The sequence below is a fragment of the Epinephelus moara genome, chromosome 5, assembly GCF_006386435.1.
Source record: "Epinephelus moara isolate mb chromosome 5, YSFRI_EMoa_1.0, whole genome shotgun sequence".
Lineage (NCBI taxonomy): Eukaryota > Metazoa > Chordata > Actinopteri > Perciformes > Serranidae > Epinephelus > Epinephelus moara.
In genome coordinates this window covers 741,950-755,859 of record NC_065510.1, presented here as the reverse complement: position 1 = coordinate 755,859, position 13,910 = coordinate 741,950, and the positions used below count along the sequence as shown (strand labels likewise).

At 39.1% G+C, this 13,910-nt stretch overlaps 1 protein-coding gene across 3 annotated transcripts; it reads left to right on the top strand.

Moving 5' to 3' along the window:
- Positions 1–205: 205 nt before the first annotated feature.
- Positions 206–10,813, top strand: ptp4a1 (protein tyrosine phosphatase 4A1). Of its 3 annotated transcripts, none has more exons than XM_050044117.1 (6): positions 206–361; positions 3,411–4,081; positions 4,381–4,473; positions 6,278–6,408; positions 7,379–7,453; positions 9,637–10,813. In XM_050044117.1, the coding sequence occupies exons 2-6, from the start codon at positions 3,977–3,979 to the stop codon at positions 9,752–9,754; spliced, it is 522 nt and encodes a 173-aa protein (XP_049900074.1). In that variant the 5' UTR covers positions 206–361; positions 3,411–3,976; the 3' UTR covers positions 9,755–10,813. The 3 variants fall into 3 exon arrangements, with proteins under 3 accessions (XP_049900074.1, XP_049900073.1, XP_049900072.1); XM_050044116.1 differs by having other exon boundaries at positions 208–375; positions 3,414–4,081; XM_050044115.1 differs by having other exon boundaries at positions 208–375.
- Positions 10,814–13,910: the final 3,097 nt, after the last annotated feature.

The following is a 13,910-nucleotide window of genomic DNA, read 5'->3' as shown; positions in this document are numbered from 1 at the left end:
GTACAAGTACTTTAAATTGTACTAAAGTAATTGAGTAAATATTCTTAGTAACTTTACACCGTTGGTAGTAGTTATATTGGTGGTGACAGCAATACCAAAGGCAGTATTGCAGTGATTTTTAGGAGAGGTTGCAGACTTCACTGGATGGAAATGTTTAATCGACAAAGATGTGTTTTATTTTGAAAGTTCTGACAGGAAGTCGGTCTCGTCTTTGTCTCGAGCCTGACGGCGTCGTCGCAGCAGATCAGGAGACTTCGGCTCCGCTTGGAGGAACATCGCCAGACTGTATGGTGGAGAGCCGTTTCATATTTTTACCTTTTTCTGGGGACCGGCTGTATGATTAAGCTACAATCTTCAATGAGTAAGCATATCCCAGTAAGTAACGTCTTATCTGTGGCTGCCATTTTGTTTTTATTCCACCGGCTTGTGTTGTAAATCAGTACGTTATCGTTACCAGCTGGCCTTCACGTTTTCCTTCGGTGAAATCACGGCCTGCTCGGCACAAAAACCCGGTCTAACATTTCAGTTACTCTTATCGTCAAATCTGCTACTTCACTGTCACATTAACCGACTGAACGGGTTTTAATCCCTGTTATTAAGCGTAATGAAGGTTTGTGTGATGTTCGTCATGGTTAGGGAAGCGGCGGGTAAGTTAGATGCGCAGCACGGGCTGGTCCTGGCTAGTCACTCGGAAGTTTCTGTCGGATAAAATTGCCGCATTTTTACATGAAGTAAGCTAAAAATAAAGATGTCATTTTCTTTTTGATTTCCCACTCAAAGCACCTGCCCGCTGCTTTAACGAGGCGTCGTGTTTGTCACCTTAAAGCAACGTGCAGATTGTCCATCTCCCAGCTCCTGACAGTGCCTACAGGCCTCTAACGTGAATATGATGGCGCCCAGTCTATCCTCACACAAAGGACACTTAACAGCCTTCAAATGTAATGCAACAACATTTCATCCATTTAAATGTCTTCTTTTTAGCCTTTCACCTCTTTTATCTTTTTATATCACCTCCATTTTAGCCGTTTAATCGCTGCCTTTTGTTCACCGTGTAATGATTTTCTGCTGCTGTGTGTCAGCCGGAAAATACCGGATTAACAAAGCATACTTGAACAGCTTAGTGTTTTTTAGTATTTGGAGCATAAGCTGTAGAGAAACATGTCCAGTAAGTAGGCATTCAATTACACAGTCTTTAGAGTGTAAAGGGCAAAAACATTAGGAACCAAATGGCGGTGAGTCAGATTTATGAGGAGGATGATGATGGTAGTAGTGGTGGTGATGATGATAGCAGAGTGTATGTTAAAGCCCTGCTGAAGGCCTGCCTCATGGTGAGCTCAGCTTTCACAGATATGACCTAGATGTCAGAAATGACACATCCTTCCTATTGTACACCAGCAGCCATTAGGTAAGGTATTACATGGTGCTGCAGTGTGACTTTATATAACGTAGTCACTTTATTTTTTCATTTTCATCCCTCCCTCCCTCATGATGTGCTGGAGGCTCTTGCAGAAAAACAACTATCATCTATTTAAACCTTTTCAACATGAGAATCAAACCTCACACACTGCCAGCAGAAAGTGCCTTGCTTAACATGTTAATTTTGCATACTGATCACTACCACACAGGTGTCTACATTTTTAGCTTTGTATGATTTATATTACAAAGACAAATATAAATGCAGAAAGTTCATTATTATTTTTACCATGCATTTTATTTCTGGCAGGGTTTATAGTGGCTGTGTACTATAAGCAGGAGTTGCAGGCGACTATTTAAACCATATAAAGAATCTTAAGACATCAGACATTGTCTCATTTCTGGTTGAAGTCTGGTGTATGTTTGGCCTCTTTCACTGATATAAAATGACACCTCAGAAAGCATTAGTTATTCACTGAGTCTGACATTTTACTGGAGATGCAGATTCAGTATCAGGGCCAATATTTACTGATTCTGTGATGTTACTCACATGTGTGCACAAAGGTGTCTGAGCTGGTGTGCTGTGTGATGCAACCCTGTGCCAATACAGAAATGTCAACAAGTATATTTTACTCCTCCTCTGGAAAGGTGATCTCCAACATCAGCAACATTAGAAGGGCTGCAACTGAAAGATTATCTGTGGTTTTTAGTTTATCCTTTGTTCTGTAAAATTTCAGAAATAGTGACAAATGTCCATCAAAAATCATGAGATTCTGAAGTGCTGAAATAACAGTCAACAGTTAATAACAGTTAACTCATCTATAATAGTAAACTGAATATCTTTGGGTTTTGGACATTCTGTCAGACAAAGTAAGACATTTGAAAATGTCACCATCAGTCATTTTTAAAACAATTTGCTGACATATAAAGACCAAATGATTAAGCGAGAAACAAATCAATAATTAAAATGACGTTGCAAGCTCTAACTTGAATGTTTAGATCATCATATTCATGTCAGTCAATTAAGAAATAATACAGACGGGGCTGCACAATAATTTTATTTATTTTTTTAATAGTCATCGCGATGTTAACTTATGGGATAAACACATTACGAAAGACGTCCAGATTGCATTCAGTGATTTTTTTTTTAAGGAGAAGGTGAAAGAGTATCAGAAGAAAACAGCGCTTTAAAATGTAACTATGTCATTGGTGCCTTTTGTGTTCAGTTCAGTGTTCATTTATTACTAAGGTCACTAATTAAAGGTCCAGTGTTTCAGATTTAGTGGCATCTAGCGGTGAGGTTTGCAGATTGCAACCAGCTGAAACTTCTCCTGGCTAGAATTCCTTTAGAAGTTTTTTTACGGGAGCCAAATTATCTGCTGATAATTGTTAGAAACAAACAAACCCATGTTTAAAACCGGTAAAAATACTGAATAAAGCAGTTTCACGTTACAAATCAGTGTTTTCATGACGTTGCTTGTTGCAGAGGAGCTTCTAACTACAGAAGATAATCAATTTCTGCCAGTATATCCCCTTAAATCCTACACACTGTACGTTTAAATAAATCAGTGTTGGAAATAATTTCCCTTCATCTTTTAAAAATTCAGCAAGCAATTTGTTTTATTTTAACAGTATGCTAAAAGCAGCAGAAACGCAAAACTGAGTACGCTTTAATAGCTGTTTATCGCAAGTGATTTTGTTATATCACAACATTCATCACTGTAATGACATAGTGCTTATTGTCTTCATATTGTGCAGCCCTGCTCTACTCACTGTCTGTATGTTCTCAAGTAAATTGTTGTAACTTGATGTGAAACATTGAAACGAGAAAATATATCTTAACACAAAGACAAAGTACACCATCAGTAGCTGTTTGCCTTGTTTCAGTGCACCTCTGGTCTGTTAGCCTGAACAGAAGCCCTCTGTATTGTGTCCTTCATGAAATCTGTGTTTTTAAAAGTGTCTTCGTCGTCCTTGTCCCCCTCTGTGTCCTGCAGCAGTTCTGTGGTGTTCTGGGTCACACATTTATGGAGTTTCTGAAGGGCAGTGGGGACTACTGCCAGGCTCAGCACGCTGCCTATGCAGACGAGTGAACAGCCAAACTCGCCATCGATCCGACGCACTTGAGCCACAGGAGGGACCCGGGAAAGTTGGCAGGACCGGGACGCCTCCCAGAACCAGCGACAACTCGGCCTGGATGGGGTAACTCCACCCGCTGCACACTGCCCTCGTCGGCTTCCGCCTGGCCAGAATCAAGGTGGAACCAGCCTTGTTTTTTTTTCTTCCTTTTCTTTTGTTTTATTCCAAAGGAGAGGGTTTTGAGTTGTTTTCTGATTGTCCGCCCTTTTTTCGGCCGCTAACTCCCTAAATTTCCACATTTGCCCGTCGCAACCTTCGTTTTTATTTTTTTGCCAACCTTGAAGAAGACCGGAGGATTTCTGTTTCTGGGTTTCTAAAAGCTCATCGGACATTTTTGTTTGACATTCCCTCCGAGTTCAGCTAAGTGTTTACATTAGTGTTTTTACTCTGTGGAAGACTTTTGTTATTTTTTTACGTTGTCACCATGGCTCGTATGAACAGACCAGCCCCTGTGGAGATCACCTACAAAAACATGAGGTTCCTCATTACCCACAATCCCACCAACGCCACCCTGAACAAGTTCATCGAGGTGAGCCTTACTGTCATTGGTTGAAAGTTCAAATTTGCTCAGCCAGATTCAAGGCACATAAAGTTTAGTTTACAGATTTTAAAGATGTAAAATTTAACTGTATGGTCACAGTAGAGGAACGTAAAGACAAAGAAAATATTTTAAATAATGGAAGACAATAAAACGTAAGAATTCCCCTGAAAAAACAAGATAAACTGTGATTAAGGACACATTCAAGACTTTAATTCTAGTTTTATTGCTTTTGTATTTGCATTTTGTTTTAGATAACTTCCTAATAGTCCTGGGATGTATTTTTACAGGAGCTGAAGAAATATGGAGTCACCACCGTTGTGAGAGTTTGTGAGGCCACCTATGATGCCACCCTGGTGGTCAAAGAGGGAATCCAAGTTCTGGTGAGTTCTGTCATGACACATTAAACCAACTTCACTGTCGTTTTTTCCCCTTTTTTCTCCCCCAGCTCTGTTTCCTGAACATGCCTGGTCAGTTTTGTCTTTGTGTTTTCTTACAGTGTAAAATGTTCCATTAATAAAACACACAACAGACTAAATGCAATCATAACGTTGAGCTCACAGCTTGGACCTTTTCCAGATGACTTTATTCTCACATTTAGTGAGTTTTTTTAATTCCGAAGCCAAAAACATTGCTCTAAAAACATCAGGCAGCTCAGGGAGGAGGGGGTTCATGTTTTGAATTTTGATTTAACATTAGTGACCTATCAATACAGCTGATTTTAGTGCACAGTTGCAGTAATTGCTGTTAAAATTAATTTGATCAATCCTTTCTATACCCATCAAATCATCCTCCTTTGTTTAAACATGAATTAGGAAGTGACGCAAACATAAAGTAGTGGATAGTTTCGGGATTTAACACATGCTCCTACAGTTTCAGAGTGATACAAATCAGATGGACAGCTGCACACGGGTATTTATTGACAAGTTTGACAGCTTTGGAACCAGCAAATAAGACATCAGAGAGTACAGGAGTTTGCACAGATATGACACTGAGTAGTTTTATTTATTGTGACATTGGAGATGAACACTAACATAACAAAAAGAGTAACATAAAGTTGTAGTTTTGCTGAAATACTGCGAGTGTTTTCAGCCTATATAGACAGTTTGCTTAGCGTTTGAACGTGACTTCTGGCATCCAGAAAAACACAAATGCTATCTCGAACGTACGTAGACACTGTTAGCTAAAGAAGAACAAGCACATGCACGTTGACGATTTTCCCCAGTGTTTTGTTAGACTGGTTGGCTGAAGGAGTTTGTCTGACAAGGCGAGTGCTCCCGCCCACTGAAAGCGTTTGGGGCAGCATCGAGTCCAAGCTGATACAGAGAGCGAAACAGAATGTTGAGCTCGTGTCATCAGGACGGTCTTGCCAGGCTAAACTTTAGGGACTTCTCCTGGAAGATCCGACCTGCTCACCAAAGTTACATAGTGTAGGAGCAGGCGTTCGAGGTGCAGTGTGGGATGGCACAGGCGCCGTTCACCCTATTACAAGTCACAGTACCATCTAAATGATTTGTATCTTTTATTCGAGGGTAAAAAAAAAAAAGAGTTGCATAATGTCAATTTAACTAAATAATGATTAGTTTTGTTAGCCATTCATCTGCTGATTATTTTTAGTCGTCAAGATGTCAGAAAATAGTGAAAAATGCTCACAGTGGATGTTGTTTTGTTCCATGTAAATTTCGTAATTCAAAGATATTCATTTTCCAATTATATTAAAGAGAAGAAGGCCTCACATTTGAGAAGTTGGAACCACCAAATGTTCTGCTTGATGAATGAATTCAGCGCTTAATTGATTATCAAAACAGCTTTAAAGTATTTTGTTGTTGATAAAGTCATTAATCAGTAATTGTTGCAGCACAAATTTAATTATATACCAGCAATAGCTTTTTGCCTTTGAGGAGAGTTGGCAACACTGTGCTGTTTTGTTCAGATTCATTTAACGGCATAAGAATCAAATATGTTGTCTTTTTACCGAAACTAGTTTTATCACTTATTACATTAAGTGGGTCAAATGATAATAAATTGAAATGAAGACACTGACAGAGACAGAAAAACTCTGACCACCCCTCCCTGCCGCTACAACAACATTTTTGTTTCCCTGCTGCTGGTTTAGCCTCACACTTCTTTTGTTTTGGTTTCCAAGAAACTGGGCAGATGACATCATTTCCCCCTCTGCTCTTCTAGGATTGGCCGTTTGACGACGGAGCTCCCCCCTCCAACCAGATCGTGGATGATTGGCTAAACCTGCTGAAGCTGAAGTTCAGGGAGGAGCCCGGCTGCTGCATTGCTGTCCACTGTGTGGCAGGACTGGGGAGGTGAGCACCTGCTGTCAGAGAGATTAAAGTATTATGTTCTTATCGTACGGGATCATATTTTACACGTGATTTCTGTCGGTCGGGATGTGGCAGATAACAGTGTGACACTTCCTTCTGTTTATAGAGCAACTCATACAGAAACTGAAACAATTATTTTGTCATCAATTGAAAGAAAGTTAATCAGCAGCAGCTTTGATGATCAATTGTTTCCTATGTTTTATATCATTTTAAGTGGAATATCTGTTATTTGTGAACAAAACAAGCAAACTGAAGACTTTTATAAACTATTTTCTGACATTTATCAGACTAAATGAAAAATCTGCTAATAAAACAAACATCTTTCTGTACTGTGAAAGTAAACAAAGTCTCCTACATGCAGTTATTAGAAGCCATTTGTCTCATTTCGATGTATATGTAAAATTGGATGGTGTGAATTACACAATCTTGGTATTGTTAGGTTGTTTATTCATTGATATCTGCTGGAATCTGACTTTGGAAATTCTGATAAAATAAGAAGACATAACGTCATCTCTTTTGGTTTGAAAAACAAACCAAAAAATGTGACTCAAAGCAGCAGTCGGAGCTGATTTTCTTTTATGTTGCCGTCCATGACTCATTAAATCACTCACATTGTGTCCCATCTGTGTGTTTGCTTAGTTTCGACAACCCGCCAAACAGGTTCTGCTTTCAACTGATCTCAGATTCAGAAATAGCTGAACATCCACTCCCTGAACTCCTCTGACATGCACAGCTTTGTTTTTCACAGAGACTTAATTGGTTGAGTCACAAATACGAAGGTTGTAAAACTTAACAGATTACGTTTTCTGTCTCAAATTAAACTTCCAGAAGAATTAGAAGGTCTTGGATGAAACGAGACAAAAGCGCTGAACAGAGTAGATTTGAATGAATAGAGCAATCAGGTACAAGTTCTTTTTAACTGACATACTTGGTACCTTTTGTCTCCCCACAGAGCTCCTGTTCTGGTCGCGCTCGCCTTGATTGAATGTGGGATGAAATATGAAGATGCTGTCCAGTTCATTCGACAGTAAGTGAGACACATGACAGTGAAAAGCTTTCAACAGGGCCGCGGGTTCGCTCAGGCAAAGGTTATGTTTTGTTTGAATGGCTGATACAGCCTCCTGGTGGTTCATAAAGTCACAGTGAAACAGCCCGATAAGTAAAGCCTGAGTGAAAGTGAACTTTTGAGGCTGATACTGAACACTCTTTTTAGATAAATAAAAAGCTTATTTTGGGGGGGATATCTATCGGTTGTCACTGTGACCCGGATGTACATTTAGCAGCTGAAAAATGAACTTTTCAGAGCTCTCTGGTGGACAAACCACGCAAAATAGACCCCACACTTCCTCAAACTCAGTGTTTTTGGCACCATATGCACACATGCCAGTTTATCTGTGATAAACCCAAACTGTCTGATAACGTTTGGCCGGTCAGCCACAAACTTTGAGATCTTCTTTCTTTTCTCTGAGAAATACATCTCACAGAAAAGCAGGAAGAAGGATGTTTTGGTGGTTCATGTAGCAGTGAGGGGTGAGTCATAATAACAGTAAACAGCCGAGATATCAGATAGTGAGATGACAGTGATTCAGTAGGAGGACTGGATGGAGTGCTTTTAAAGTGTGTGATGCGTCATCGCTTTAAATATTTTTAGGTCCCACACGTTTGCTTTGAAATAATATTTGATTTTCATAGAGAGTTACAAGACATTTGGGCATTAAATTTTAAATATTCTTTCTATATTTTATTATAGTTATGTATTTTTTATTAGTTTTTATTTCATTTGAAAGTTTTGTTTTCAATTTGGCTCAGTTTCAGTCAGTATTCAAAGGGTTTGCTTGTTCCAGCTGAGGTTTTATTGTGTAAAAATGTTATGTTTTTATTAGTTTGGGGATTAGTTATTTTTTATAATTATTATAATATAGGAGAGAATATGTATTCCAACACTTTGTGATGAATATTGACTCAGTCATGTTGATGTCCCAATCTTGATAAACATATGCACCAATGCCTTCTCATGTTTGTTAACACATTCGACCAAAGTGACGACAACTAAAACTAAAAATATTCCCGGTGTATTTTTATTTTATTTCAGTTAGTATTGTAAGAACACAATACTGTTTCAGTTCTTTTTTTTTTTTTTTTGAAGTCTTGTTTTATTTCAGTAAATAAAATGTTTCGCGATCTCACTCTTTCGGTCACTACCCAGAGCTCGTGACCATAGGTGAGGATTGGAACGTAGATCGACCGGTAAATCGAGAGCTTCGCTTTCTGGCTAAGCTCCCTCTTCACCACAACGGACCGGTTAAGCGCCTGCATCACTGCTGACGCCGCCCCAATCCGCCTGTCAATCTCCTAATGTTTCCTAGTTTTGTTTTTAATTTATTTAGCTATAATGACCTTGATTCTTTCACAATATGTAATTAAATGTTGCATATTAAGGAAATAATATGAAAAATACTATGGAAAACCAACTAAAACTGTTGTTAATGGGTTAAATCACTGGTTCTCAACAAGCCTCCTTGATTTTAAAGAGGGAGGTCATCGTATAGAAATTATATGAAAGGTGCAAATATCAGGAAAACCTCTGAAGGAACTCATCTCGCTCATCTTACACAAACTTCCCGAAGTTGTTGCGTTTATTATTTGGGTTAATCTTACATTTGTTCTGTAGTGTTATTTTTATGCATTGAATAGAATATGAAATATCCATGAAGTAAGTCACTTGATCAGGGGACGTCAGTTTACTCAATGATCGAAAAAGGGTCCCTTAAGGAAAAAGGTTGGGATAAGTGAAAATAAATTTCTGTTTTTGACTCAGGAAATTAAAAACTTGACGAACCAAAGTACTTGAACAGTCACATAAAAATCAAATACTGCCGTTAAGTTGTCCTGCTCAGGGGTTTTGTAACACGGTCCATTGTTGTTCTATTATAAAAGTCATAAAATCTCAATAGGAAAAAGCTGACATGACATAATCTCTGACGGTAGACAAATAAATAATATCTCGCTATGTGTCGTCGTATCACTCACCTATAATCATGATGTTGAAAATGGTTAAAAAGTTGGATAACTTTACTTTTTCTATGTCACATTACATGTTCAGTATGTAGTGTATTCTCACAGTGCTGCAGAGATACTAAATGACCTTGTGATCAGACAAAGATGGGTTGAACTGAGTTGATCTCATGTCCCGTTGTTTCTTCTTTCTAGGAAGCGTCGAGGAGCGTTCAACAGCAAGCAGCTGTTCTACCTGGAGAAATATCGTCCAAAGATGCGCCTGCGCTTCAAAGATTCCAACGGCCATCGCAATAACTGCTGCATCCAGTAGAGCCAAACCCTGAGCCACGCCAGCCCCCCATTCAATTCAACCCCGCTAGCTTATTACCTGGCAGGCTTGTTTTCTTAGTCATTGTGTTGAAGTATTTTACTTTGGAAAACCATGCTCGGTAATTCAAACTGTCCCCTTCCTTTCTCCAGGTTCAAAATCAAGTGTCAAAAAAAAAAAAGAAAAGTAAAATGAGTTGTGTGAACCGGGATCACCGTGTTTTCTCTTCATGTGCCCGAAAAGAAAAAGAAAAAAAACATTAGGAGCGCTGAGTCGTGTATCATTGTAAGATGTCGGATTAATTGTTTTTCTTCAAACACAGCCCAAAGATTTCTGATTGGCCAGTGCGATTACATCGCCTGAGAATGTGCTAAAAGAAAAAAAACATTTTTAATTTCACGTGAGCAAATTATGTACCCCCGTTCAATTTTAGGGTTCCGTTTCAAGACTGACTAGAAAGAGGTATGCCTTCCTTCAAATCAGATGGTTCATCCATAAATGCCTTACAATCGAAGTGAAACAAAGGCAATGAAGGCGGGAGTCGACCCCCGCTGGCATTTGGAAAAGGTGTTTCATTTTTCTACTCGGAACAAAAAAAAGAAATCGTTGCCTTTGTCTTGTGCAGGAAGTCTTACACTCACTTATGCCCTTTCAGTAACTATTTTTTAATATAAAATGCTTAATTGTTGCAATATTTGTCAATTGAAAGTCTAGGAACTTTGTTTTTCTTTTCTCTATCAAACCTTCTGTTTACTAATTAACTGCCATGTCCAAAATGTGATTTTGTTTTTTTGTTTTTTGGGGTTTTTTTTTTTGGTTTCTTTTTTGCTTCAAACTGGACTTCCAACGTCTGCGATATTTTGTATGCCTTTTTATTTGATGTCCGTAACTTAAGACTTGGATACTTGATGATTTTATGTATTTGAAAATGTGTACTATTATTATTAGGTTGGCTATTTATACTATCAATGGATGTGTGATTTAGTACCGTGAGCGACAAAGTTGTACCTGTTCACCAACTTGTGAGAGTACATTAAATGATACACTGAAAAAAAATTAAAAGGTAGTGGGTGGTCATTTTGAGTCGTTATTCATTTTTATTATAGTGGGTTGTTTTTTTATAAACACTTCTTACAGTTTGTCTGAATGGAGGCTCATTGTTCACAGTGGAAATACTGTCGTAGTGGACGAAAAACAAAATATGCAAGGTCCACGTGCCGGCTTTCTCCAGGGCTTTTTAACTGCATCTCAAAATCATATTATGTTTGTCCCATACACAGTACGTATAGTGAAAGCAGCTCACAAACAGAATATTAACAAAAGAAAACAATATATCACAGTGGTTACCAACTGGTGGGTTGCAGGTCCATTCTGAATGGGCGCAAGTGACTTGCAAGCTTGTTAAGTTTTTAAAACAACACTTCATTTCGAGATACAGTAAGTTTCCGGCACAGAGCTTTTATTTTGAAGTGCCATTTCCTGTTGTACTCCTTACTCTACAATAATTGCACATGTCAACTAAAGTATTGTTAAAAAGAAATTGACCACAGCCAGTGATCCTAAGTGTGCTTCTTTTGCACTCGTAACCTCACCCGTCAGTGGTGTCACCATGTCTTCGAGGTGGATCTCCGTCCAAAACTGGGTCCTGTGTCCACTCTGAATGGACCGCGAGTGTTTCGCAAATGTGTCAGGTTTGTAAAAAACCCACTTCATTTTGAGGCACAGTAAATTTCCGGCACAGAGCTTTTATTTTGAAGTACCATTTCCTGTTGTACGGTGAGTGACTAACGCACAGATACTTGACAGAGACAGTAAACTAACTCAACGACATGACCAAGTGCAAATATGACTGAACATATTAAACTGTGTGGACCTTGAACTAATGACTAAGAAGAATGTTTCACGGTGGGGATGGTGTGTTCAGGTTGATGAGCAGTGTTCCGCCACACATAGCATTTTGCATGTAGGCCAAAAAGTTCAATTTTGGTGTCATCTGACCAGAGCACCTTCTTCCACATGTTTGCTGTGTCCCCTACATGGCTTGTGGCAAACTGCAAACGGGACTTCTTATGCCTTTCTTTCAACAATGGCTTTCTTCTTGCCACTCTTCCATAAAAGCCAGATTTGTTGAGTTGTCCTGTGGGCAGATTCTCCCACCTGAGCTGTGGATTTCTGCAGCTCCTCCAGAGTTACCATGGGCCTCTTGGCTGCTTCTCTGATTAATGCTATTAATACGCTTTCCATTTTGGATGATGGATTAAACAGTGCTCTGTGAGATGTTTAAAGCTTAGGATATGTTTTTATAACCTAACCCTGCCTTTAAACTTCTCCACATGTTTATCCCTGACCTGTCTGGTGAGTTCCTTGGTCTTCATGATGCTGTTTGTTCACTAATGTTCTCTAACAAACCTCTGAGGCCTTCACAGAACAGGTGTATTTGTACTGAGATTGAAGCACACATGGACTCTATTTACTAATTAGGTGAACTCTGAAGGCAGGTGGTTGCACTGGATTTTATTCAGGGGTACTAGAGTAAAGGGGGCTGAATACATATCCACGCTTTTTAGATTTTTATTTGTAAAAACACCACGTATTATTTTCCATCCACTTCACAATTATGTGCTACTTTGTGTTGGTCTATCACATAAAATCCCAATAGAATACATTCCTTTATTACAATGCCTTCTCCGCACTGTCGCGACTGCAACCTCATTTTTACTAACTCAATTTTAAATCATTTTAAATATGTTTTTGTCTTTGCACCTCTTGTCTGCGATTGTAAATCATTTAGTCATTAATTTCACCTTTGAAATCTTTTTCTTCCCCTCTTCACTCTTTTCTGTATCTGCCTTGCCTTGCTGCACAACCAAAACAGGACGAGGATAGCACTTTTGTTTTCCCCGATCAGCTGCTCTCCCCAGTTACCAAAGGGTATGAATGAAAGTTCTTAATAACCACAGTAACTGTGGAAAACAGAATGCAGCGTGTCTTGTGTTACTGGTCGTTGCTAGGCTCTGAGGAAAACAGAAAGTGATCAGGTTGTCCTTGCAACAGCGGCACCAACAATAATACCTCTTAGAGAGCACAGTGCACCTTCTGTGTATCGTGCTTGGGTCAAGTTTTATTCAGCAGAGTCATATCCTCCCAGTCACACTCAATAACCAGCCTGTAGAAGCTGAACAATTTAAGTACAATTACTGATCAGACCCTGACTTTAATGAAAGCTCCAAGAGCCAGTCAGCACCTGTCTTTAATCAGGATGCTGAAGAGCTTCGGTGTTAGCCCACACATACTTGAAATAGCACGCAGAGGCCTGGTTGAAAGCATTTTAACATTCAACATTACAGCATGGTACGACAACGTGAGGGCAGAGAGCAAAAACAAGCTCTCCAAGATTGTTAACTTTACAGAGAAGGTGACTGGAAAGACACAGAAACTACTCTGCTATATATTTGACAGACAACAGATAATGGTCAATGCCTCACATTCATTACACTCAGTCTGAGCTGCTCTCGTCTGGGCATCAAAACATGAGTAGTAACATCGCAGAAAGAACTTTAAGCTTCTTTGAACTCTTGTCTTAATGAGGTTTAAACAGTTTAATTGAGTTAGATGATGGTATGGCCACCACCTGGTGGTTTGCCCCCTTGTGGTCATTTTTAAATATACAGCCCTCAGCATTTACAGCCCCAAAGTCATCGTCGCTGCCTTCCTCTTCCTCTTCTGCTTCTTCTTCTTCTTCTTCTTCTTCTTCCTCTTGATGTTCTTGTTGTTCTTCCTCTTGTTCTTGTTGCCCTGTTGTTCTTCTTCTTGTTTTTGTTCTTGTTCTTCCTCGTGTTCTTGTTGTTCTTGTTCTTCCTCTTTTCTTGTTCTTGTTGCCCTAGTTGTTCTTGTTCTTCCTCTNTTTTAACCAGAGAACTTTCTGGTGGCAAAGTCTGCAGCAGCTTCTTCTCAGCTGTTAAAGAGTTAAATGATCGCAGTTGGTTTGATTTCACTGGGACACTCAAACACAACTAAACATAGGTTCAATCCTTTTGTTAAAACAAAAACAAAAAAAAACCTTCTACATCATTTTTAATAAATTAGAATAAATTAATGCCACTCAACTCAGGTGCACTCAACTGTCAGCTCTGGTGTCAAATTGCTGTATTTAAAAATA